General features: G+C 48.4%; 1 protein-coding gene and 1 long non-coding RNA gene across 6 annotated transcripts in view; one reads left to right on the forward strand and one right to left on the reverse strand.

The window, feature by feature from the left end:
* PDE5A (phosphodiesterase 5A) overlaps window positions 1-26831 on the forward strand; it is a 394028-nt gene that overhangs the window by 199811 nt on the left and 167386 nt on the right. For all 5 annotated transcript variants that reach the window (XM_075350615.1, XM_075350624.1, XM_075350634.1 and 2 more), the window contains exons 4-5: window positions 13933-14004; window positions 19556-19645. In XM_075350615.1, the coding sequence (XP_075206730.1) occupies window positions 13933-14004; window positions 19556-19645 (162 nt within the window). The remainder of the gene's footprint in view (window positions 1-13932; window positions 14005-19555; window positions 19646-26831) is intronic.
* The window catches only part of LOC142311848 (uncharacterized), a 90448-nt gene that overhangs the window by 9628 nt on the left and 53989 nt on the right, over window positions 1-26831 (reverse strand). The gene's annotated exons all lie outside the window — the stretch shown is intronic.

Raw genomic sequence — 26831 nt, forward strand, 5'->3', positions numbered from 1 at the left:
TTCAATGTTGAGGAGTGATTGTTGTTAAATTCATGCACTTTCTTTTCATAGACGTGACTTATTTTGAGACATGCAGTTTATTTCCATATATGCAGGAGTCTTTGATATCCCACTAAGTCCCATTGTATGGATTCAGTTTTTAACTCTCTTTGCATATTTTCCTTTTGAATATGTATTGTGTTTCTTTTGTGCTGTCAAATAAAGAATATATATTTTCATTGTACTTTGTTGGTCAGGTTGATACCATTATTCTTGCTTAGTGTCGTAACTAAACCCATATGTAAAACTTCTCAGCAAATAAACTCATGCTATTACATGTAAGCTATTCGAGCCGCCAACATTTAATATTGTATGCATAAGCAGCCTTAGCTTTTGATTCCTGATCCTGTGTAAGCTGAATTATGATTGGATTAAGCTGTAAAACAATGTTCAAACAGTAGGGAAATCCTGGGATCTAAATTACTTTTATCCCCATATGGTAGTCCATATGTATCTACCACAAAAGACCAGAATAAATATGGTGACTGATTAGATTGAAATTTGGGGAATTTGTAGCACAAATTTACACCTTGAACTCTTTGTCATGTTCCACAAACCATTCCTGAAGAAGTTTTGTCAATGTGGCACAGAATTATCTTATATAAAAGGACCAATGTAATGTGAGGTATAAGGTTACTTTTGCCATGAAGGGGTGTACTATAACAATGTTTAGGAAAATGGTACATGTCCAAGTAAGACCTCCTTAAATGTAGAGACCCAATGTTTCATAGCAGACTTTATGGTCCGACCATCATACTACCTCTTAATAATACATCTTAATGCCATCTCTTCCCCATATGAGTTACCTGAATACATCAAGTCCATTCAATATAAATGAAATGTGATTCACCAGACTTACTTCCATTGCTCTATGATCCAGTTCTGATGCTTAAAGGGAACTTGTCACCAGTTTTTTGCTTTATAAGCTGCGACAACCACCAGTGAGCTCATACATACAGCATTCTAATCCATCTTTGTCGCCATTCTGTTGTACGTCTGAAGCCGTGGCGCATGACGCATCCGACGTCATACACACTCGATGGCATTCAGGACCAGAGCAGGCGCACTTTGATCTGCCCTGAGCAGGGCAGATCAAAGTATTGTAGTGCGCATGCTCGGGACCGGCAAGTGTGTATGACGTAGACGCGTCATGCACACAGGCTTCAGAAGGAGAATGAAGATGGCCGAAAGAGGTGGTGCCGGCACCGGAGGACGCCGCCGCCCATTTTAGCCACATTCACCACAGCGACCGTTTAGGTGAGTATTATAAAGTGTTTTTTTATGTTCTACACAGCGGTCTGGGCTCTTATATACAGCATGTTAGAATGCTGTATATAAGAGCCTGGTGGTGGTGGTGGCCACAGCTTATAGGGTAAAAAACTGGTGACAGGTTCCCTTTAAAACACTACTTAAGCTTTTTTGTTTATTATACCGCCAGAGTGGTGCTTTACATCTAAGTCACCTGACCCCTATCATATAGTCACCTTCTATTGCTGCCGCTTTGATCACTCTCAGGGACTTGTGACCTCCCAATGCATTCCAGTGTTTAATTGAGTGATCCAGAGGTCACAACTCAATACATCTCTATGGGAGTCTCATTCTGATCTAGTTCTGACTCTCATAAAGATGCATTAAGAGTTTGTGACATAACTTCTGACTTTCTAGACAGTCATAAGTTACTGTCCCAAAATGACACTGCGGGACTGGAGCTGTATCATTAAGGGGTCAAGTAGCAGATGACTTAGATTTAAAGTACTACTCCAACTCTGAAACAGCCCCCCCCCATTTCCCCACTGAAGTGGTGCTTTAAGTGTACACTGTAGGTGCACATGGCTCTATACACAGCCTATTCTGATGCACTATATGCTTTGACACCCTTCTTATAAATCAATTTATGGTGCAGTAGCTCATCTTAAGCTGGGTTCACACTAAGCCACAACAACAACGACGTCGCTGTTACGTCACCATTTTCTGTGACGTAACAGCGACCTTGTAAGTCGCTGTTATGATCGCTGCTTAGCTGTCAAACACAGCGACGCAGCAGCGATCATAACGTCGCTGTGCTACATGTGCAGAGAGCAGGGAGCCGCGCTTAGCGCTGGCTCCTTGCTCTCCTAGGTACAGTACACATCGGTTTAATTAACCCGATGTGTACTGCAGCTACATGTCACAGTGCAGAGAGCAGGGAGCCGCGCACACTGCTTAGCGCTGGCTCCTTGCTCTCCTTGCTACAGTACACATAGGGTTAATTACCCGATGTGTACTGCAGCCACATGTGCACAGAGCAGGAGCCGGCGCTGGCAGCAAGGGCGGAGGCTGGTAACGAAGGTAAATATCGGGTAACCAGGGAAAGGTCTTCCCTTGGTTACCCGATGTTTACGCTGGTTACAGCTTACCGCAGCTGCCAGACGCCGGATCCTGCTCCCTGCTCGCTTCATTTCGTCGCTCTCTCGCTGTCACACACAGCGATGTGTGTGTCACAGCGGGAGAGTGACGACCAAAAAATGAAGCTGGACATTCAGCAACGACCGGCGACCTCACAGCAGGGGCCAGGTCGTTGCTGGATGTCACACATAGCGACAGCGACGGGACGTCGCTGCAACGTCACAGAAAATGGTGACGTAGCAGCGACGTCGTTGTCGTTGTCGCTGTGTGTGACACCAGCTTTAAGCACTAATGATCTGACGCTGGTTTATCAGTTGTCCTTTCTGTACCATTTTTGATAAACACTAAACACTACTTAACCTAATCTGTGGTTTTCTAACTTTGTTCTCTAGCCATTACAATTTGGACTCTGTCAAAGACTCTTTGATTCTCATCCTTTCCCAAATTTTCTGCTTCCAACACTTCAACTTCAAGGACTGACCATCACTTGCTATCTAATATTTTCTTTATCCACCCCTTGAAAGGTGCCTTTGTCACAAGATAATCAATATTATTGAAGTCACTTGTTAGTTATTTTAATGTTAGGGTACGCTCACAGTAGCATATACCGCAAAAAATGCATACTCATTCAAGTCTATGGGTGGGTGTGAAACCTTGAACTGGACTGATGTCTTCCGGACACAGACACTGAAGAATATGGAGAAATTAAGTTCTCCATCTTCTCCTCACCTGTGCTTCCATTCTTGCATGTGAGAGAATCGGATCACAGAAAAATTACACTTGAATCACACTTGGAGTTGAGATGAGCTAAGTGTCAGTGCACATTGCATCCAATTCTCTTGCATGAGAGAATATATGCTAGTGTGAGAGTACCCTAAGGGCTCATGCGCACGTAACTGCTGAATATTCTGCAGCGATTTGACAGCACATGTGCGCGTCAAATCACTACAGAAACACTGCATAATGGTTGCAGTTTTTTTGTTTAAATAAGCCGATTTCATGCGCTATGGCTGCTGCCCCCACCATAGAGAGAGTGGGAGCTGCATCCATAGCGCACGGAATAATTGACATGCTCATTTTATGAATGCACGGATTTGGGTCAAACTTTTAGCACTCAAATCGCTGCGTTCATGAAAGCAACGTGCGCACGTCTCATGCACAATCTTCATAGATTGTGCAGGGGACGCAGGACACATGCATTTACACTGCGTATAGCACTGCAGCATAAATGCATGCGTCCTGTGTCCCCTGCACATACGCTGCAGTGCTATACGCAGCGTAAATGCATGCAACTACTAGAGATGAGCGATGTTCGATTCAAACCGTTTGCCAATTTAAAATTCGAGTGATTTTGGGCGGTGTTCGAGTCGTTCGACGAACTCGAACGATTTGCTTCAAGTTCGGCTGTTCGAGTTAACGTTCCATAACGGTTCGATCGCCAAAAGTGTAGCTAGTTACTAGCTGGCTTTTCACTGTAATACTGTCAGTCACTGTTAATAATGATATTATCAAAATTCAGCATATAATGTGCGGGGGGGACAGGGTTTAGATCAGTTCTGCTGAGTGCTGAAAGAATGGCGATCGCCATTTTTTTTTCCTAACCGCGCGTACAGTGGGGCGGGCCAGGCTGTCAGCCAATCACAGACACACACACAGAAAAGTGGATTTTTGCCAAACAAGCAAGGGCATGTGTCATTGGCTGTGCATGTCACATGTCTTTGCCCTATAAGACCCGGCCATTTTCCCCATCTCCGCCATTATCTCTCTGCTGCGGGTGTGTGACAGTCACCGCTCCCGCTGCTGCTGCTGTGTGCGCTATACAGTGCAATCTACACATTTCTACAGATCGGTTTAGGGATTAGGGACTAATTCAGCCCTTTTCAGGGCTACATTACAGCAGTTCATAGCCATTTTTGCTAGGCAGGTCTGTGCCAGTGCTGTGCAAGGGTTTATCACAGCGTCTGCCTAAATCAGCTCAGGCAGTTCCTTGGGGCATAGTTTCATTGTCTGGGATAGTAAGTGAGGGTTCCTCTGCTGACAAGAAAGCTAGACCACCTCTGCATTGATCACCTCCTCTCCATTTTTACTACACCATTTTAAGTGCAAAAAGTGCAGGCACTTCCTTGGGGCATAGTATCAATGTCTGGGATAGTCAGTGACGTTCCTCTGCTGACAACAAAGCTACACTACCTCTGCATTCTACACCACCTCTCCATTTCTGCTACGCAATTTTAAGTGCAACAAACAGTGTCCAATTTATTCACAAACAAAATGAGTGGCAAAAGGACAGATGCTGGTGGAAAGAGGAACAGGCATGTTGGAAAGGGAAAAAAAGTTTGTGTCCGTGGGGTAGGTGGTAAAGCTGAAGAAAGACCATTGCTACCAAAGATAGATGAGGCACAAAAACAGCAGATGCTTGAATGGATCTCAAGTGCTCCATCAAGTGGCCTCTCCTCCACCTCTACTTCAACATCCCAAAGACTCCAGTCCTCAGAGTTGTCACCCCAATCGCACTTGCTTTCTACCAGCTCTCAAGTCTCTGCCCTGCAGAGTATGGGGTAACAGAGATGGTTGAGTCTGCAGAGCTGTTCAGTCACACTATAGCCTGGGAATCAGACGTCTGCTCCAGCTACAGTGAGTCCAGACAAGAAAATGATCTGCAGTGATGCCCCGAAGCTTTGTGAGTCAGATTCAGGCCCAGATGAAGAAAGTTCTGAGCATAATGTAGACCCTCATTCCCAAACTGTAACTCCTCTTGGTGGCGACAATGAGGAACATGCTGATGACGATGAGACTCAGACACCTGATTGGAATGACAACTTAACTATTCAGTCAGGGCAGGAAGAAATTAGGTCTGAGGACGAGGGGAGTGCAAACACACAGGGTGATGATGAAGTTGTAGATCCCACTTACTATCAACCCACAGTCAGGCACTCGATGAGGTCAGCAGAGGTGGTGGAGGAGGATGCTACTGACGAAGAGGTTAGCTTTCGCCTTCCTGGACACAGACGGAGTACTGGAAGCACGTCAACAACTGCATTATCAGCCACAGCTCTGCTTCTGAGCACAAGTCGGGGTGGCTCTGCAGGTCGCATGGGCTCTAAGCATTGCCTATTCTGGTCCTTTTTTGACATCGCAAAGGATCTCCCAACTCATGTCATCTGTAAGATTTGTCGCCAATCTCTAAGTAGAGGCCAAAAACTCACTAGTTTGACTACTTCATCCATGAACCGTCACATGGATATGAAGCATAAGTCGCAGTGGGAAGCACACTGTGCTACAATGCGGCCTAGCGGAATGGACCAACCACCGTCTGCCCCTTCAAGTGCATCCGCACGCTCTTCATCCTCTATGACTGTGGGGACAGCAGTCACACATGCTTATCGACGCAGACCTTCCACCTCTTTAACCGTAACAGGCAGTGTGATTGGCAGGTCGTCAGTTGTTTTGGAAGTGGAAACAGCTGCTGGTGTTGAGCTCTCTCAGACATCGAGAGCACCACCTTTGGATGAAGGCAAAATTATGTCTCCGCCTGCACTTTCCTCACAGACCAGCAGTTTTCCAGGGACACCCTACTCAACGCCGTCTCAGCACAGCAGCCAGCCCTCGGTCCCTCAAATATGGACAAGTAAAAGACCATTTCCTTCTAGCCATGACAAAGCTAAAAGATTGACTTTCACCATCTGATAGCTGTTGGCTACAGAAATGCTGCCTTTCCACGTGGTGGACAAAGAGGATTTTCGAGACCTTATGTCTGTCGCAGTGCCCCAGTACCAGATGCCCAGTCGCCACTACTTCTCCAAGAAAGGTGTGCCTGCGCTACACCAGCATGTCGCACACAACAGCACCGCTTCCTTGAGAAACTCTGTGTGTGAAAGGGTGCATTTCACCACCGATACTTGGACCAGTAAGCATGGACAGGGGTGTTACATGTCGCTGACTGGGCACTGGGTAACTATGGTGAGATATGGAGAAGGTTCTGCTGTATAAGTCTTGATGGCCCACGAGTTGTGCATCAATCTTCTGTATGTAGAAATTCCTCAACTGCTTCTGCCTCTTCCACCTCATCTGGTCCTCCACCTCCGCCCAAAGCCTGTCTGGTCAGGCCACCCGCGTTGTAACTGCGCACAAGGAATCTCGCACACCTCCTTACTATGCTGGCAGCAGAGCTCAACGGCATCAGGCAGTCTTTAAGTTGAAATGTCTGGGAAATGTGAGTCACACAGCTGACCTATTGTGGTCAGCTCTGGAGACCGAGTTTCGTCAATGGTTTTCTCCACTCAACCTGCAGCCATGGAAGGCCGTGTGCGACGATGCTACAACCTGGGTGCGGCCCTTCGCCAGGGCAAGGTGACACACGTGCCTTGTATGGCTCACGTGTTGAACCTTGTTGTCCAGCAATTTTTAACCCACTACCCCGGCCTAGATGGGCTTCTGCACAGGGCACGGTCACTATGTGCTTACTTCCGGCGTTCACACGCCGCAGCTGAACGACTTGCATCGCTCCAGAAGTCTTTCGGCCTGCCGGTTCACTGACTGAAATGCGATGTGTCGACACGCTGGAATTCGACTCTCCACATGTTGCAGCGACTGTGGCAGCACCGCCAAGCCCTGGTGCAATACGTTATGACGTATAGCCTGGGCCAACGAGATCCAGAGGTGGGGAAGATCACGCTGCTGGAGTGGTCTCAGATCAAGGACCTATGCACCCTTCTGCATAGTTTCGACATGGCGACGAAGATGTTTAGCGCTGACAATGCCATTATCAGCATGACAATTCCAGTCATTTACATGCTGGAGCACACTCTAAACAGTATTCAGAGTCAGGTGGTGGGACAAGAAGAAGGGGAGGAAGTACAGGAGGATTCATATGCGGAAGGGATACCAAGATCTACAAGGTCCAGACGGTCAGCATCACCAAGGCGGGTGGGGGAGAGGGATTAACAAGGGCGCATGGTAGCAGGCAAACTATTGAGGAAGGTGCAGGAGCCCAGGAAGAAAAGGAGGACGAACTGGCGATGGGCATGGAAGACTCAGCAGATGAGGGAGACCTTGATCACATTTTTGTTGTTCGAGGTTGGGGGGAGAGGTCAGAGGAAGAAAGCATGATTCTCACCTCGCCGCCACCAACACAGCAAGGAGTTGGTCCTCCTGGATGCGCAAGACACATGAGCGCCTTCTTGCTGCACAACCTACAACATGACCCTCAGATTGTCAGAATTAGAAGTAATGCTGACTACTGGGTTGCCACACTCTTAGATCCCCGGTACAAGTCAAAATTTGCCAAAATAATTCCAGCCATAGAAAGGGACGCACGTATGCAGAGTATCAGGAGAAGCTATTATGCAATTTTAGCTTGGGTTTTCCACTAAACACCAGTGGTGCACAGTGTGAATCTCACAGTTCTAACTTGCCAACCATGGGACTGTCGAGTCATCATCAGTCAACCCGTACCAGCAACACCGTATCTGGTGGTAACAGCAATTTTATGGAATCGTTTCATGAATTTTTTTAGACCATCCTTTCAAGGCCACAAGACACAAGAAGTCTGACACTTGAATATCGATGCCATGACTCTGCAACTGGACCCTTGCTCATTTTGGGCTTCCAATCTGGAAAAATGGCCTGAGCTCGCCACTTACGCCTTGGAGATCTTGTCGTGTCCCGCAGCCAGCGTTCTCTCGGAACGTGTCTTCAGTGCTGCTGGGTGTGTGCTGACAGATAAGTGCACGCGTCTGTCCAGTGACAATGTGGACAGACGTTATAACGTTCATCAAGATGAACAAGTCATGGATCTGCAAGGACTTTACTACCCCTGTGTCATCCTGGGGAGACTAAAGGCAAGTTTGCAACTAGGGAACAAATGATGCCACTTAAGTGGTGTCTGTGGCCCAATTTTTGGAAAAAAGGGAGACTCTGGTTGGAGTCCCCTTTTTGTTTTTTTTTTAAATGTTCCAAAATGAAGAAGTTATGGATCCGCAAGGACTTTTCTACCCCTGTGTCATCCTGGGGAGAGTAAAGGCTTGTAGAGTTTGATTGTGCTTCATGCAAATCAATATGTCAAGTTTGCAACTGGGGGACAATTGATGCCACTTAAGTGGTGTCTGTGGCCCAATTTTTGGAAAAAATTGAGACTCTTGTTGGAGTCCACTTGCTGTGTGTTACATGATTTTAGAAGGGCATGACATGCCTATATCTGTGTCTCCTCCTCCTTTTACTTATCCAGCTGTTTTGTTTTCGCATGAGTATATGTACTTTTCCATGTGTTTGTGGTGTCTTGGGAGTTGTTTGTCACCTTTTGGACACCTTAGAAGGTGTTTTCTATGTGTTTGTATGTGTTTTTGTTTGCCTGCCATTGTTTTCAATGGGGTTCGAAGGTGTTCGTCGAACGTTCGACGAACCGAACCGAACGCGAACACTAGGGGGGTGGCTCATCTCTAGCAATTACGCAATGTGCGCATGAGCCCTAAGTCTCAGAATTATCCTTGTCCTATCTATATATATAATTGCCTTATTCTGTCTTGTCTGTCTGTCTGTCTTGCTCCAAAATGACATCATTATAGTGATAACCGTCGCATTGGCCGCTCGGCCTGGCCACGCCCGCCGCATGCATTGGCTTCTTGGCCCGGCCACGTCCCCCGCACGCATTGGCTACTTGGCTCGGCTCGACCACGCCCCCCACACACTGTGGCCGCTTGGCCATGACCCCCGCACATTGTGCCCACTCAGCCATGCCCACCATACACTGTGCCTACTCGGCCATGCCCCCCGCACACTGTGCCCACTCGGCCACACGCCCCACACACTGTGCACGCTCGGCCACACTCCCCGCACACTGTGCCCGCTCAGCCACGCCCCCGCACACTGTGCCCGCTCGGCCACACCCCCCGCACACTGTGACCGCTCGGCCACACCCCTGCACACATTGGGCACCTATACACCTCAACCCAGGATTACTCCACCTATTAGACACCTCCCCCCAGGACAATTCTACTTATTACACACCTCCTCCCCAGGACTACGCCACCTATTAGACACCTCCCCCCAGGACTACTGCACGTATTAGACACCTCCCCCCCAACACTACTCCTCCCATTATACTCCTCTCCTCCCAGGACTACTCCTCCTATTATACTCCTGTCCCCCCAGGACTACTCCTATTCTACTCCTCTCTCCCCAGGACTACTTCTCCTATTCTACTCCTCTCTCCCTAGGACTACTTCTATTATACTCCTCTCTCCCCAGGACTACTCCTCCTATTATCCTCCTCTCCCCCAGGACTACTCCTCCTATTATACTCCTCACCTCCAGGACTACTCCTCCTATTAGCCTCTTTTCCCCCCAGGACTACTCCTCCTATTATACTCCTCTCTCCCCAGGACTACTCCTCCTATTATACTCCTCTCTCCCCAGGACTACTCCTCCTATTATACTCCTCTCTCCCCAGGACTCCTCCTCCTATTATACTTCTCTCCCCCAGGACTACTCCTCCTATTATACTCCTCTCCCCCCAGGACTCCTCCTCCTATTATACTTCTCTCCCCCAGGACTACTCCTCCTATTATACTCCTCTTCCCCCAGGACTACTCCTCCTATTATACTCCTCTCCCCCAGGATTACTCCTCCTATTATACTCCTCTCTCCCCAGGACTACTCCACCTATTATACTCCTCACCCCCCAGGACTACTCCTCCTATTATACTCCCCTCTCCCCAGGACTACTCCTCCTATTATACTCCTCTCTCTCCCCAGGACTACTCCTCCTATTATACTTCTCTCCCCCAGGACTACTCCTCCTATTATACTCCTCTCCCCCCAGGACTACTCCTCCTATTATACTCCTCTCCCCCCAGGACTACTCCTCCTATTAGCCTCCTCTCCCCCCAGGACTACTCCTCCTATTATACTCCTCTCTCTCCAGGACCACTCTTCCTATTATACTCCTCTCTCCCCAGGACTGCTCCTCCTATTATACTCCTCTCTCCCCAGGACTACTCCTCCAACACACACACACTGCACAAAACATACCTCCTCCCAAAACACACACACACCCACACAAACCGCGCAACACACACAGCACCACACACACACAACGCTGCAGACACACAGCGCTCCACAAACAACGCAACACACACAACGCAACACACAAACAAAACCGCTCTTACACACCCCCATACCCAGACAACACCCTGAACATTTACAGTGCCCTGCACAAACACTTGGTAACTACACGCAACAACCTCTATATATATATAACAAAAATCATACATTAACTACACAATAAATTCTAGAATACCCGATGCGTTAGAAGCGGGCCACCTTCTAGTGATTTATAAACACTCATGTACTTCAAACATGCCGAATTAAGAGGTGCTAAAAACATGGCCTTTATACTGACTATGATGTACGGACTGCATGTGGATCTTCTGACCTAATCTGAACACACTTATACTAATATATGAGGCTGTTGAGTTTGTGTCAGGAGACCCATGGCCAGTCTGTACATTACTGACCATATAGAGACTGTATTTTACTGATGTCTGAATTTGGCTGAGGGCTCCGCCACACATCCGTGAAAACCACGTCCGTGTAAAACGGGCCGTTTTTCGGGTCCGTTTTCCGTTTTTTATGTCCGTTTTTATGGTATGTGTGGCCTGCGTGTGTATCCCGCATGCTAGCCGTATGTGCGTGTGGAATGTCCGTGTGTGCGTGAGTGAAATAACTGACATGTGTATGTGTTGTCCGTGTGAAATGTACGTGTGTGATGCAAAATGTCGTTACTACATGTCGGAAGACAGAGTAGCGGGATGAGAATGAACTCGGGTGAACTTCACCCGACTTCATTGTCATGCCGCGGCTCTGTCTTTGTGCCGTGTACTGATTAGCGGTCACCTGTGAAGGATTCACCGGTGACCGGTAATCCCCCGAGTGACTGAAGTGTCCCCCCCCTCTCTCATACTCACCGATCCCCGATCACCGGCGCTGCACGGCGTTCACACTGCTCCGGCGGCTTTTTCTAATTTGAAAAAGCCGGCCGCCCATTAATCAATCTCGTATTCCCTGCTTTACCCGCCCACCGGCGGCTGTGATTGGTTGCAGTGAGACACGCCCACCATGCTGAGTGACAGGTGTCACACTGCACCCAATCACAGCAGCCGGTGGGCGTGTCTATATTGTGCAGTAAAATAAATAAATAAATAATTAAAAAAAACGGCGTGCGGTGCCCCCCCATTTTAATACCAGCCAGATAAAGCCATACGGCTGAAGGCTGGTATTCTCAGGATGGGGAGCTCCACGTTATGGGGGGCCCCCCACCCTAACAATATCAGTCAGCAGCCGCCCAGAATTGCCGCATACATTATATGCGACAGTTCTGGGACAGTACCCGGCTCTTCCCGATTTACCCTGGTGCGTTGGCAAATCGGGGTAATAAGGAGTTATTGGCAGCCCGTAGCTGCCAATAAGTCCTAGATTAATCATGTCAGGCCTCTATGAGACACCTTCCATGATTAATCTGTAAGTTACAGTAAAAAAACACACACCCGAAAAATCCTTTATTAGAAATAAAAAACACAAACACATTCCCTCATTACCAATTTATTAACCCCGACAAACCCTCCATGTCCGGCGTACTCCACGGTCCTCCAGCGTCGCGTCCAGCTCTGCTGCATGGAGGTGACAGGAGCTGCAGAAGACACCGCCGCTCCGGTCACCTCCACGCAGCTAATGAGATGAGTAGCGCGATCAGCAGCTGTCAGTCTGGTAACTCGCGGTCACCGCTGGATCCAGCGGTGGCCGAGGGTAACCTCAGTGACAGCAGCTGATCGCGCTACTCATCTCATTAGCTGCGTGGAGGTGACCGGAGCGGCGGTGTCTTCTGCAGCTCCTGTCACCTCCATGCAGCAGAGCTGGACGCGACGCTGGAGGACCGTGGAGTACGCCGGACATGGAGGGTTTGTCGGGGTTAATAAATTGGTAATGAGGGAATGTGTTTGTGTTTTTTATTTCTAATAAAGGATTTTTTCGGATGTGTGTGTTTTTTTACTGTAACTTACAGATTAATCATGGAAGGTGTCTCCTAGACGCCTGACATGATTAATCTAGGACTTATTGGCAGCTACGGGCTGCCAATAACTCCTTATTACCCCGATTTGCCAACGCACCAGGGTAAATCGGGAAGAGCCGGGTACAGCCCCAGAACTGTCGCATATAATGTATGCGGCAATTCTGGGCGGCTGCTGACTGATATTGTTAGGGTGGGGGGCCCCCCATAACGTGGAGCTCCCCATCCTGAGAATACCAGCCTTCAGCCGTATGGCTTTATCTGGCTGGTATTAAAATGGGGGGGGACCGCACGCCGGTTTTTTTAATTATTTATTTATTTTACTGCACAGTATAGACACGCCCACTGGCTGCTGTGATTGGGTGCAGTGTGACACCTGTCACTCAGCGTGGTGGGCGTGTCTCACTGCAACCAATCACAGCCGCCGGTGGGCGGGTAAAGCAGGGAATACGAGATTGATTAATGGGCGGCCGGCTTTTTCAAAAGAGGAAAAGCCGCCGGAGTTTTTATAACAGCCGTTCAGCGCCGCGCTGGAGATCGGGAAATGGTAAGTATGAGAGAGGGGGGAACTGACCGACAGACAGCTAGAGGGACAGACAGACATAGAGACCGACCGACGGACTGAGGGAGAGAACGAAACATAAAAAGAAAAAAGACTGACATGACATGAAAAAAGCACAAAACATACAGGGAACAAACAGAGATGCGTCCGTGTCACTCGGACGTGCGCACAGACCCATTGACTTTCATTGGGTCCGTGCTGCGTGTGGCGTGAATAAAACGGACATGCTGGCGTGAGACACGGCCCACAAAACGCATCACGGAGACGGACAAACGGACATAACCAAAAACGCAAGTGTAACCGCTGAGATATAGTAACATTGGTGCACGTTTGGCCGTGTCTCCAGTATACACGGAAACGGACCAAACACGCACGTTTTTCACGGATGTGTGGCGGAAGCCTTAAATCTTATAATTTGTGTGCTTGGCTGTATATTCAGTGCTAATGATTGGAGCAGATTCCATTCTGTTAAATTTTCCCAGAGCTTACATAACTGTTACATGGACGTGCACTTGAACTCATGTACTTGATCACAATTGATGATTGCTTTGTGCTAATTGGGCTAATCAGCCTTATAGGACAGACTGAATTTTTTTTTAGTAGTATTCGTAGTAGTTTATATGTACGGCAATGTACGGCCCTCAATGTAGGTACAGCAGCCAGACTTCATGCCTTTTATTCATACCTTTGATGTCCATTCCTTTGTTTTGTAGCAACAATGGTATATTTGTTAGAGATGAGTGGTTTGCATACATTTGTAATGTAAATCATTCAGCTTTTATGTTTTATGTATTTCTGTGCTATTTTTGTGTCATTGAACATTTGCTGTTCATATTCATGTAGTTACTAATTTTAATATATATTTGTTTAACCATTCAATCAGGTGGTTGGAGTAGCACAGGCAATCAATAAGAAGTCGGACAGCAATGGGACATTTACTGAGCAAGATGAGAAGGTAATGTTTGTAAAATGTAAAATGTTCTGTATATATGTGAATGCACAACTGTAAAAACTGAGAAGAAAGGTTTGTAGTTTAAAGCAATCCAAATAGTGCCCTATTGTTTTCTTATTTGAAGAGGTTGTCCACTACTCAAACAACTGTGACGCCCTGGCCGAACCAGGTAGTCACAGATAGGGCCCCGCATTACACCAGTCCCCTAACAAGGTGACAGCAGTCAAACATTAAAACCCTAGTCACCCCCCTCAGTGCTTGATGGACACACCAGGGGGCGGAGCCAGGCAGTTGGACACGCCCACCGAGGAGCTCGGATGGCCTGAGGCGGGAAAAGAGAGTAGATCAGTTTGAGAGTTCAGTGGAGGAGGTCAGGCCTGTGTGACAGGCCTGTAGCAGACTTGACAGGTGCCAGGGTAGGAGCCCGGGCACCTCTGGCTAGGAGGCATACGGAGGCCTCTATCTGCAGGAGGCAGGAAGACGGCTCGATGGAACTGCGGTGGACCGGGACAGGGTAGTGGCCCGCCGGTATCGACCCGGGGAACCGGTGTACTCAGATCCTGAAGCTAGGTCCAGAAGCTACTGGGAGCTAGCTAATTAACTGATTGTGGCCAGGACTATAGGTCCTGTCCCACCCAAGTCCCAACTGAATGCAACAGCCCAACGAGGGGGATAGAAAGCTACCGCCACGGCAGAGAGATCCCACGGGCCAGCGTCTGCGGGCAAAGGGCTCCTTAGGCGACAAAAAGCCGGGGAGTGGACTCCTGTAGTTGCAAGCGCAGGTAGTCCACCATCACAAAACAGGTGCGGGAGAAAGACCACCAACCGGGTGGGGGACCAGACTACAGCCGGCTGCGAGCACCGACCACCATCACCTTGGTTTACGAGAGACTTATAGTGAGTACATCAGTGCCCTCCGGCCGTCCATCTCCCTGCACCGCCCAAACTCCCCCCAATGGGTCCCGGGTTAACAACTTGCTGCGCAACATCTCCCCCAGGTGCCCCGTAACTGCAGCGGTGGTGTCCACCTTCACCACAATCCGTGGGTGGCTTCACAAACTTAAACACAGCTCCGGCCGTACACCTACGTCCCCAAACTGCCAACCCCTTTTTGATCGGAGTGACCGCAGGACCCTCGGGTCCGGAGATCCTCGAGCCACTCGCTGAAGGTCCGGACCCGAGCGGCTCGGCTGCCGAGCACGGGGCGGCACACAACCCTCTGTCAATCTGTGCTTCACATTTTCCAAATAATAAAACTTATACTCATCTTCGGTGCCGGTGCTGTTCCGGTGGTGTTGCCTGATCCCTGTGGCCAATCAGCGGTCGCTTCACTCTTCCCTGCCTTCAAGCGTATCACATACATCTAGAGGAAGAGTCAGAGTAGCATCACTCACTTCCTACGGATGTAAGCGATTTGTCCTAAGGCGGGGGTTGTTTAGCAGACGCGTTGGATCAAGTGACGTCACACTATTATTTAAAAAAAAGAGAAACATGCTGATTGAAAAGGGGTTATTAGTGTAGGGGGCATCCCCCTTAATTTATGTGAAGACAAATCATTTGCAAGAAAAAGGAAGTGAACAATCTGAAATTACCTGTATTTCTGGATTGATTACAGTTAGAGATTAGCATATTTGTTGTAATAGTATTTAATTCTCCTTGAAGTTTATAGAAATTCAGCTTCTCCAGAATCACATTTTTTTTGCAAGAAATTAATTAAATAAATTCAGCAAAATGGCAGCCAGCTAAACTGTTGATTGCAAAAGGTTAAAAAAAAACCCTAATACTCATCTTACTAATCACCTGTTCCCCCACCCACCTTCCAGTTGTCTGCATGTGTTCGTTTTGCCTTCCGCCATTGTGTGTCTTCTTCAGCTTAATTCACTCAGCGATTGAGCTTCCAATGCCAAGTAGGTCTCTGAGTGGACTGCATCACGTGCCATTGCAACTCCAGTCATCACATCACAATGTGCATTCCCTGAGGTGAGGTGCAGACTCTAGAGTAAGGCCGCTTTCACATTGCGTTCACTGGTTCCGTCAGGGCATCTGTCCAAACCCCATCTACTACGTTCAGGTGTCCGCCTGCAGAAAACGTATATGCCCTTAAATGGTGCAAGACAGAACGCACACACTGACTCTGTCTGCTCCTTTATAATCAACGGCTCCATTGGCGTATGCATCCAAAACACAATTTGCAGGGGGTGAAGGGGGGTTCGGATGAATGCCCTGACGAGACCAGTGATCGTAGGTGAAAACGCGATGTGAAAGTGGCCTAAGGCAATGCCTGCTAAAGAGTTTTAACATCACAACGTGCACTGCAATGGCATAAGTAGTGATGTTAGAGGCCTAGTCAGAGTGATGCAGGCTGAAAAGGATGCACTCCATGGGGCAAGGTGAAAAGGAGAGGCGTAGAGCCCTGGAGGACTGGCTATGGGGACAGTGGACTGCAGGGGCAAATGGACAGGTGAGCTGAGTATTAACTGAATCAGTGTTATGCTCCAGTGAGACCCCAAAGTATAATTAGAAATGTTCAATTCACATTGACTCACTTAGATGCAATTTGAATTCCCTAATTCAATTCTAATTACATTGTTTGTAGATATCTTTTATAGAGCACATTTGGGATCTTTAGATGCAGTGTATGTCACGTAGGTGCCGAGCTGTGGTATGGCTTTTCGGTGATGTTGGGCAGTTTGGGATGTCATGGTGCTCCTACTGGGTTCCTGGCACTCCAGACCTTTTCCCATGGCATATCTAGATGATTTAGAGTTAGGTAGGAAGGAAGATCAGAGCTTGGTATCGACAGCTCTAATGGTTTACTGGGTCACAGATCAATAATTCATAGCTTTTTCCCATTTAGCCGCTACGCTGGATTTCCATGCAGGTTCTGGCTTGATGGCAACTGGACTTTTTTACAGCTAACAGCTAACTAAAGATGCCAACTGTGGGCTATGAATAGCTTTCCGATTACTCTAAAATTTACAGTTTTTGTAATTTATTTTTAACGAATATTCGCAGAGCTGAGTCAGTACTTTCACCTTTCTTATGTCATAGTTGAATTGTAGCCTTCTACAATTTTTCGATTATGCATAATGAGCACCTGTATGACTTACCAATGTCTGTTGAGTCACATGTGCTAAGTGAATAGCTGTCTTATAGAAGGGTTTCCAAATGTTTATTGCATTGGCTATTAACAGAGGCCAACATCCTGGTGATGTTATATAACCCATCTATTCTGCCGTCTTTTGTCTTTTTCTTCTGTAAAGCTGCGTATGTGCCTGTTATTTATAAGTTAAGCCTGTTTTACACCTTACAATTAAGCATACGATATCGTATGCGATGTGACGCGCCCCCATCGTATGTGCGACACGTTCAATTTGTTGACCATGTCGCACAAACGATTATTGCCGTCACACGTACTTACCCTTCCATACGACCTCGATGTGGGCGGCGAACATCCACTTCCTGGAGTGGGAGGGACGTTCGGCGTCACAGCGACGTCACAATGCGGCCGGCCAATTGAAGCGGAGGGGCGGAGATGAGCGGGACGTAAACATCCCGCCCACCTCCTTCCTTCCGCATAGCCAGCGGGAGCCGCGGGACGCAGGTAAGATCTGTTCATCGTTCCCGGGGTGTCACACACTGCGATGTGTGCTGCCTCGGGAACATTGAACAACCGGACATTCAATTTTTAGCAAATGAACGACATGTATGCGATGAGCGGTTTTACGTTCAATCGCAATCGCACGTAGTTGTCACACGCTACAACACCACTAATGATGCCGGATGTGCGTCACTTATGACGTGACCCCGCCGACACATCATTAGATATGTTGCAGCGTGTAAAGCCCGCTTTAGTCAAAGGAACAATTGATTCCACAATAACATTAATTACAAAAAAAATATGGATCGACATATACATATGCAAAAAGTTATTGAGAAGTATTTGGTAAGTTTTTTACCTCAGTATTTGTAAGTCAAAACCAGGAGTGGGTGATAAATACAGAAGTGGTGACCATGTTTTTATTAGGCTAAGTTCACACAGGGCATCCTTTGCTGCATTTTTAGGACATTTTTGAGGTCACAAAGATGCACCTAATGCATGCATTTCCTTCTCACAGCAAAGTCTATGAGATTTTGATTTTGCTGTCCACACTGGGCATCTTTTGTTGGCTGCATCTTGGCTGCGTTTTTGAAGATGCAGCATATGAATTCTTTTTGCGTTTTTCCAGCATTTTTGAGCGCTTCCAGTCAATAGATTGTACTTAAAAAACGCATTGGGGAAAACGCAGTACAATGCGTGAAAATCACGTCAAATATGCGTTGCATTTTTGCCGCGTTGTGTTTTTGGTGCGTTTTTTGGGACAAAAACGCTACATCTTTGTGGTAAAAGAAGTGCTGTGTGTGAACATACCCTTATACTTTTCCACTCCTGGTTTTGGCTTATAAATATTGTGGTAAAAATCTCCCTAATGTACATGGCTTAAGTTTTGGTGAGTTTTTTACCTCAGGAGTGGGTAAAGGCAAAAGCGGTGCTGGTGTTTTTATTATAGTTTTCCTCTGATTGTTCCACTCCTGGTTTTGGCTACAAATACTGAGGTAAAAAAAACCTCACCAAATACTCAGCATTTGCACAAGGCCTAAAGGCCGCTTTACACACTGCGATATCGGTACCAATATCGCCAGCGTGCGTACCCGCCCCAACATCGCCCGGACCCGTCACACTACTTACCTTCCCTGCGACGTCGCTGTGACCGGCGAACCGCCTCCTTTCTAAGGGGGCGGTTCGTTCAGTGTCACAGCGACGTCACTGAACCGCCGCCCAATAGAAGCGGAGGGGCGGAGATAAGCGGGATGAACATCCCGCCCACCTCCTTCCTTCCGCATTGTGGCCGGGAGGCAGGTAAGGAGAGCTTCCTCGTTCCTGCGGTGTCACACGGAGCGATGTGTGCTGGCGCAGGACCGAGGAACAACTTCGTTACTGCTGCAGTAACGATATTTGAGAATGGACCCCCATGTCACCGATGAGTGATTTTGCACGTTTTTGCGACGATGCAAAATCGCTCATAGGTGTCACACACAACGGCATCGCTACAGCAGCCGGATTTGCGTCACAAAATCTGTGACCCCAACGAGATCGTTGTAGCGATCTCGTAGCGTGTAAAGCCCGCTTTAGTGTGATAAGGAAATTATTTCATTCTTGTATGGTTCATTTTCATGCTCGTCTATTTTGTCTGCTAAAATGTCAGATGACAGACACAATTAAGAAAACTTGAAGTAGCCCATTACAGTCAATAGGGTCTATCTGGCACTGCCAGTATCCACTAACTGGGGATCCAGCACTTCCATAATTTTCCATCATTGAACGTATGGCTGTAACAAGATGTGAACAGGATCCAGCAGGTTTTGTCCTATTTCTTGTATTTCTTCATGCAGTACATGTATTGTTAGAAGTATTGACAGTGAGGGAAAATAAATAGTTCTATGTAGCAGAAATGAGCCACGTAATATGTTTTTCATATCATAATAATTTCTTATTTATTTTTGTATGTTTTAGGACTTTGCCGCTTATCTTGCATTTTGTGGGATTGTACTACACAATGCACAGCTGTATGAGACATCACTACTTGAGAACAGGCGGAACCAGGTAACAGGTTGTCTCATGGAAAATACTGTTCAAAATGCAATAGAGCATGTGAAAAGAAATGGATTTGCAATATACCGTACATTCATTAAAAGTGTAAACACATTCCACATTCATATGTTATAGCTGTGGCTTGAGTAGCTTTCCTTCTCCGTCCCTGCCTATTCTGCATGGTGTTCTTGTAGTAAAGTTGTTGATACAGTGTATCAATGAGAACTACAGTAGGTGTAGTAAAAGTAAAAATCATAGATATTTGGAGGGAGGGAAGGATGGATGGATAGATAGATAGCATGTTTCCCCTAAAATAAAATAGTGGCTTATATTCTGTTCTGCATTTAAAAATGCGCTAGGGCTTATTTTCAGGAGGTGTCTTTTATTTGACTGCAGTATTAGTGCCAGGGGGTTGCACCACAATCCTCGCTCTCTCCTGAGCTGAGTGTTACAGCTGCATAGACATACACGCTGTCACTCACTGATCAGTGCCAGCTAATTAAGTGAATGCATATTCACCCTCTTTCCCACTCAGAATGCCGCCTACCACTCGGAGTTCTGCACGGTATGACTCTATGCCAGCTGTACTGTATTACTGTACCAGAATTGCATCACAATCCTTGGTGGCTCTCTGAGCTGTGTAAAGTAGTTCCAGATGGCAGCATCGGGAACAGCTGATTGGCAGGCACACAGGTTGTTGCCCCCTAACTGATCAGGTATATGACATGCGCGCACCGGGGCCGTGGGGCACTCGTTACGAGGCCGCTGTTCCGTTTCTGGGACGCTGCGGTGGCGGCAAGGCCCGATTCCGTGACCCCGGCGGTGTCAGTTAAAAGGGAGGTAATAGTTTGTGATGCCACCTGTGGTACTCGACTAGGAATAGCCGACGCTGCGGAAGGGTACCTCTGGGGCAGATGGTGATGCAGCTTGGTTGGTATAGCTCTCCACAGGTAGAGCTGGGCCCCAGGGCGGATGGGAGTAGTAGTCTTTGTGATTGATGGAGGGACTTAACATTGGGCTGCAGGACTGAGGACATCGGTAATAACTGGACAACACAAGGGCCGTAGTTTCCTTTGCCTTTTACTGGTAGTTGATGGTACTGGCCCGGGAGACTGGTCCAGCAGGTAACGGAGGTCCGATCAGCCTGGAAGCAATTGAGGAGATCCACCTAGCCAAGTGGGTTCAGAGCCCTTCCTGCTTGCGCTGTAATGTGTGGGTCCCTGTGGCTTGAAGCTACGCTGAGACCCTCTTCCTTTTGTAGGTTCTAGTTCTCATCCATATGGCAGACAGCTCGAGTCATTTAGTGGTGCAGCTCTTTTGTCACGGCTCCTGGCTCTATTATGCTGCTGTGCCCCGGGTGACTTGTAATCTTCTGCCCTTTGGATTCTGCTGGTGGGACTTTAGTACCCACACAGCCTAGGGCTCCGTTGCCCTGCTCTCTGCGCTCGGTCCTGAGGAAGCTTTAGTTTAGCTCCCTTCCCAGCGACCGTCTTCTCTCTACTCCTGACTTGTTCTGATCAGTTTCACTTTCTGTCTGTGTGTGTGTTCCTAACTCCTCCTTCAGGCCAGAATGCATAGGGAAGCTTCCCTCAAACCGGGTTCTTGAGCTCACCCTTCTGGTTAAGAGTAGGAAGTGTTGAATGCTCGTGTACCTAGCTTGGGAGATGCACCCCTTGCTTCCAGGTATAGCATCACCCCCCGTTAGGAGTGCAATGTTACTGTGGCAACTGGACCACTAGGGTGCCACATATACATGATCTCTCCTAAGGATAAGTCATCAACGTTAAAGTCCTAAACAATCTCTATAATATATCACAGAGAATTGCCCATTTATCTGTGGCCTGTAGGGATGTTTTTCAATACCTACTGCAATTTTATTGTAAATTAGTGTTGGGTAAAATGTTATTTTGGTGTTTTAACTAAATCAAATTTAACAAGTGTCAGCCTGTTACTGATTTCAAGGCCAATACGTTAACAGGAAGAGACAGAGCTAACAATGTTGAACATTAAAGTCGTGGGAGGATTGTGAACTTGAGAAGCTGAGCTCTTGTGACAGCCAATGCTATGACAGCATTTCCTCCTTTTATTTTCTGATGTTTGTCTGCTGTGATCACAACTGTATAGGGGAGATTTAGAAGTATTAGGTAATGTAAAAAATCTATTTTTATGACAACTGAGAAGAGTGCTGAATTGTACCAAACAGTTCCTATTTATAAGACTGATGTGGCAATAGGGATTTAGCAGATTTAACAATGCCATTACACCAATTTCAATGTTTTGAGGAAAAAAAAAATATTGTAAATGCAACTCCTTCTTCAATAGATGTGTGCTATGATAGGAAGAACAGTCCTCAGAGCATTTTCACACTAGGCCAGGACTTCCATGAACGACCAGCCCAGGCAGGCTTTACAATGGTCACCATATGTCAGGGCTTTTGGCAGAACTAGTCACAAAACATCCCTGTGCATGTGCAGGGACATTCTGGGTCTAGTCGCAGACGGAAGTCTCAGCCTATTGTGAAGATGTCCAGGGTTTCAGCATGCAGCAGTTTTAAGAAGAGGTGCCAAGGACTATATAGGCAACAGTGAACAGAAAGCCATGGAACCCATAGGGTGTAGGGGCGACATGACAGTCTGGAGGGTAGGGAGTTGATGGGGTTAAATGGTGATATCATAGGAAGGTGGAAGAAGATGATGATTGGTTAGGGAGGGGAGTATGGTGGGAGGAAAAGGAGGAGCTGCATGGATATATAAGAGGGGGTGGGAGCCAGTTACCTTCTCTTGCACTTCCTGGACGACAGCTTGGATGGGCTGGGGAACCTCCATCATGACATCCAGCCTGATGGATCCGGACATCGCAAATCTGCAGCTTGGACGGGCTGGGGAACCTCCATCATGACATCCAGCCTGATGGATCCGGACATTGCAGATCTGCAGCTTGAACGGAACAGGGATTGCAGAGAGGATCTCCAGGTGATCAGCGGTAGCGGCGCATGCTCCCCTGGAAGTGCAGTCCCACATTAGGGCTGCCGGGGTTACCCGTTGGCGCCTTCCCCTCGCTCCCCCAGTAGCAGCGGGCGGCGGTTACGGCCCCCCTGCAGGTATTCCCCGGGCGCAGGGGGGGCGAGGAGGTGATGTCAGAGCCACTCCGCGGTGGGCCAAGCAGCAGCAGAATCTGGCGGCTGCTCCGGCCGGCGGGAGGAATCTGCGTTCCGGCCGCGACGACCGGGAGGTGGGAGTGGCCAACACGGGGGCCTACTTCCGGTCCCGAGCCTTCGGCTGGAGTAGGAGTGACTGCAGCGGCTCCTGGCTGGGAGCGCGTCCGGCGGCAGAGTGAGGCCAGCAGAACCCCTCGCAGTCGGCGGGGGGACCGCGGGGCTGCGGACGGCAGGAGGTCAGGTGCCAGGAGAAGGTCGGGTGTGCCAGGAGAAGGTCGGGTGTGCCGGTCCCTGGTGGCGGTGAGTGAGCCTGACTGTGGGAACTCTGAGGGACCGCCCGGTCACGTACGTCGATCGTGCAGCCCCCCGGTAGTGGCGGTCTCCCTTGGGGATGGAGGACCTGGCGACGGGAGGCCTGCGGTGGCCCTGGAGGGCCGGGAATGGTGACGGCTGCGGTCCAGAGCTGGGCGTCAGTGAGGTCGGGTGTGCAGCACCCCCCCCCTGGCAATTGGCGAGGGAGGGGCGCAGTCGCAAGACGTCGAGACCCGGGGTGGCGGCACGGAGGACAGGACGGTCTCCTGGGGCTGTCACCGCAGGACAAGCAACGGAGCGGGAGATGACTATGCCCACGCGGCGGCTCGCATGGGTGGCCGTGGTAGGGGAGGCGTGGCGGAGCTGCCTCACGCATCCACGATGGAAGTGGACGACGGCGGGGAGGGAGAAGGACATCAGTATGTCAGTAACATTCGGACAGATGGATGGCAGAGGACAATGGGGCGGTGGTTCCGAGGGGACGCTGAGCTGCAGTTGGGTGTGAGACATGGTCCTCGGGGGGTTTGGGTCATGTAGTGGAGGCCGGGCCAGAGTTAGGGACGAGGTGGTGCCATGGCGCATGGGGGTGCATGTGGCGTCAGGCCGGTGGTCACAGTTCAGGGTGGGGGATGCAATTTTAGGTCATTGAGGATTGGTTACGGGTGCTGATGATCTCGGCTTGCGCAAGCAGGGGAGACGGAGTATTTATTTGAAGGTTCATTGGTCGGGTTTTGAGGAATCTTATTCTGCATGGTAGTTCATATTGGTTGGATTATGCTGGCCGAGGTAAATAGGCAAAGAGGTCCCGCAGTTCGGAGTGTGCGGGAAGATTTCGGGGGATTTTGTGAGTGATGAGTGTGAGGGCAGGACTCCAGTATGGCGTTAGGGTTGCTGTGGATAAGTGGAGTAAGGAGAGCGGAATTGTGGGAGCTGGTGAGGCGTTGATTGGTGTCATGGTTTTTCCTTGTGGGTTTGGAACCGCATCTTGGGTGCGGCGTGTTTGGTACGGTTTGGGGTATCGTTAGTTCGAGGGCAGTATGGCTTGGTCCTGGGCGCTGGATGGATTAAGTTGGTGGATGGTAGACTAGTAACTACTTTGTGGTTAGTTCTCTTATTATCCCATTATGGAGTTTGGTGCTGGGGGGACTGAGGGCCCGGCGGGCCTGAATTGGGGTTCCTGTAGGTGGTGGGCAGCTTTGGGCGGTTGCTGGTGAACTCGGTAATCAGCAATGGGGGGGCTGAAGATGTAACAATGGCATTCCTCGTATACCCGTGAGGATGGGGGGTGATGCAAGTTGGGTTTGGACCTCTGATATGAGAGCTCGCAGGGGGTTGTGTGTTACAAGGTTTGCTTTACGAACAATATGTTTGGACATTGTGTTTGGAAAGTTGTGTCTCCTGATGCCGATAGTTGCGTATGAAGTCAATCAGGATAGTGGTATGGGGGGCAATTTTACGGTGTACTTTGTAGTGCAGGCAACTTGTCGTTGGTGTGGTTTGCGGAAGGAAGTGGGACGCAAATTATTGTTTGGAGAGGTTGTTGGGGACCTTGGGGATTGAAAGTAATGCTTCGGCATCTTTGCTTCAGCCATGGGTGCAGGGCGATTGTTGTGATTGTTTGGTGGTTTTGTAGGCGTGTTAACTTTGGTGGACATGGTTCCGTTAGGTCGGGTGGGCTTCCTGGAAAGTTAAAGGGGCCCAAATTCGGATGATGGTTGTCCAATAGTGTGGTGGTTGAGTACGTGGGAAGGTCTTAGAACTTTTCTGGGTATGGCAGATTGAGCCTTGTTGTTTTCAGAGGGTTTGGATGACGGGGAAGACCGGTAGTGATTTATTGCTCTAGGGAGTGGTATGTCTTATGCATGTGTTATGAGTCTGGGGGAAGGCCGAGGGCGGTTTATTCCCTCGCCTCTTGGTTAGGCTGCTAGGACGACTTTTCGGGAAATTTGGAGGTTATGGATCAGAATTATTGCCAAGTGGCAGTCACTTTAGCCGTTTCCCAGGGGGGAACCTGGTTCAGGGTACGAGGTGACCTAGTTAAGTAGGCAGTGTAAGTGTGATCCTGTTTGGAATATATTAACCCCAGTTGCAGTTGAATTCAGCTGGAGACAGGAGGAGGGGCGGGGGGACGGTATGGTAGTTTATTTGGTCAGTAATGGGTAGGCCGATGGTACTGTCAGTGTTGCAGTTAATTGGTTTAACTGATGCCGGTGGGGCATGGCAGTGATCCAGGCATGGTTTGGGAGCTCGTGGCACGGTGTGTCGGGGTGTGCCTGAGTGGCCGTCCGAGGGAGCCAGTGATATGGCTGGGTCTCTGTTGAGGAGGAGACAGGGTTACCTAAAAGTTGTTTAGTACTACGGGGTGGTACTGGCTTATAAGTAGGATGGTGTGGAAAGGAATGAGGTGGATTCCTGTATGTTGTTTTGGGTACCGAGTCGTGGTATCAGGGGTGATTGATACATGGTGGTGGCCTTGTTATGGGGTGGCCATGGTGTCGTGGCCCGTATTGAAGGGCGATTTAAAAAAAAAAAAAAGAATGAATAAATTGGGATACGGGTAGGTTCGAAGAGATTTGAGGTGGCATGTGCGGTCACCAAGGATGATGGTAGTGCGGTGTAGTAAGGTGAGCTGGTAATGTTGGCTGGTGCATATGGGAGGCTCAGAGCTTAAGTTGATGGATGGAAGGGTTTACCGGTTGGTTTCGGCTTGCAGGTTAGAGAAGCAAGCTTTGGGTGTGTGTGGGTCCAGGCCACGCAAGGTGTCACGTGGCCTGTCATGTGGTGGGGGTAGGTCTGGTCCAGAGGCGATTTAACGGATAATGTTATTTGATTGGAGAGTCACTTGTAGGATATAGTGGCTCCGGTTACAGGGATCTTGCAGGCATGAGGTCCTGCAAGGTTGGAGTATTGATCCGTAGGTGATTAATACCTCATCTCCTGCCCGGTGTGTGTTGTGGCCAGGGATCATGTTTTGGTGGTGGAAGGTGGTTTCTGGACCGGGCCTACCCAGGGTTACGTATTGGATTATGTACTGTATTATTATGGTATTACCTATTGTTAAATGTTGGGGACACCCGTTGGACGGCGCCCCCTTGTGTTAGTGTGTAAACAATAGGCAATAAAGGGCTGCTGTGGCCAATTCAACCAAGTCATAAGCAGTGTCGGTGTGTTAATTATACAAGGTAGGGGGTAATTGGGAGTAATACAGGAATCAACGACCGGACAAATCCCTCCTGGAACTGTCAAGAAAGCCATGGAACCCATAGGGTGTAGGGGCGACATGACAGTCTGGAGGGTAGGGAGTTGATGGGGTTAAATGGTGATATCATAGGAAGGTGGAAGAAGATGATGATTGGTTAGGGAGGGGAGTATGGTGGGAGGAAAAGGAGGAGCTGCATGGATATATAGGAGGAGGTGGGAGCCAGTTACCTTCTCTTGCACTTCCTGGACGACAGCTTCCCACCCACCCTCCCTTCTATTGTGTATTGTTATTGTTATGTTTATATGCATGTATAATTAGTAACTTTTAAAGAGGCTTTATGTAAAAAAAAAAAAAATAATAATAATAGTGTGAAAAGAAAGGATTGGGGAAAGTGTGTTGTGTATATATATATAAAAAAAAAACAAACAAAGAACAAAACAGGAAAAAGGAAAGAGTATTTCTTTGTGGATTGTGATGTATACTGTTATTTGGGGATTCTTGTAAGTGGGGTGAATACGTTGGTTGGT

Source organism: Anomaloglossus baeobatrachus, chromosome 1 (assembly GCF_048569485.1).
Source record: "Anomaloglossus baeobatrachus isolate aAnoBae1 chromosome 1, aAnoBae1.hap1, whole genome shotgun sequence".
NCBI lineage: Eukaryota > Metazoa > Chordata > Amphibia > Anura > Aromobatidae > Anomaloglossus > Anomaloglossus baeobatrachus.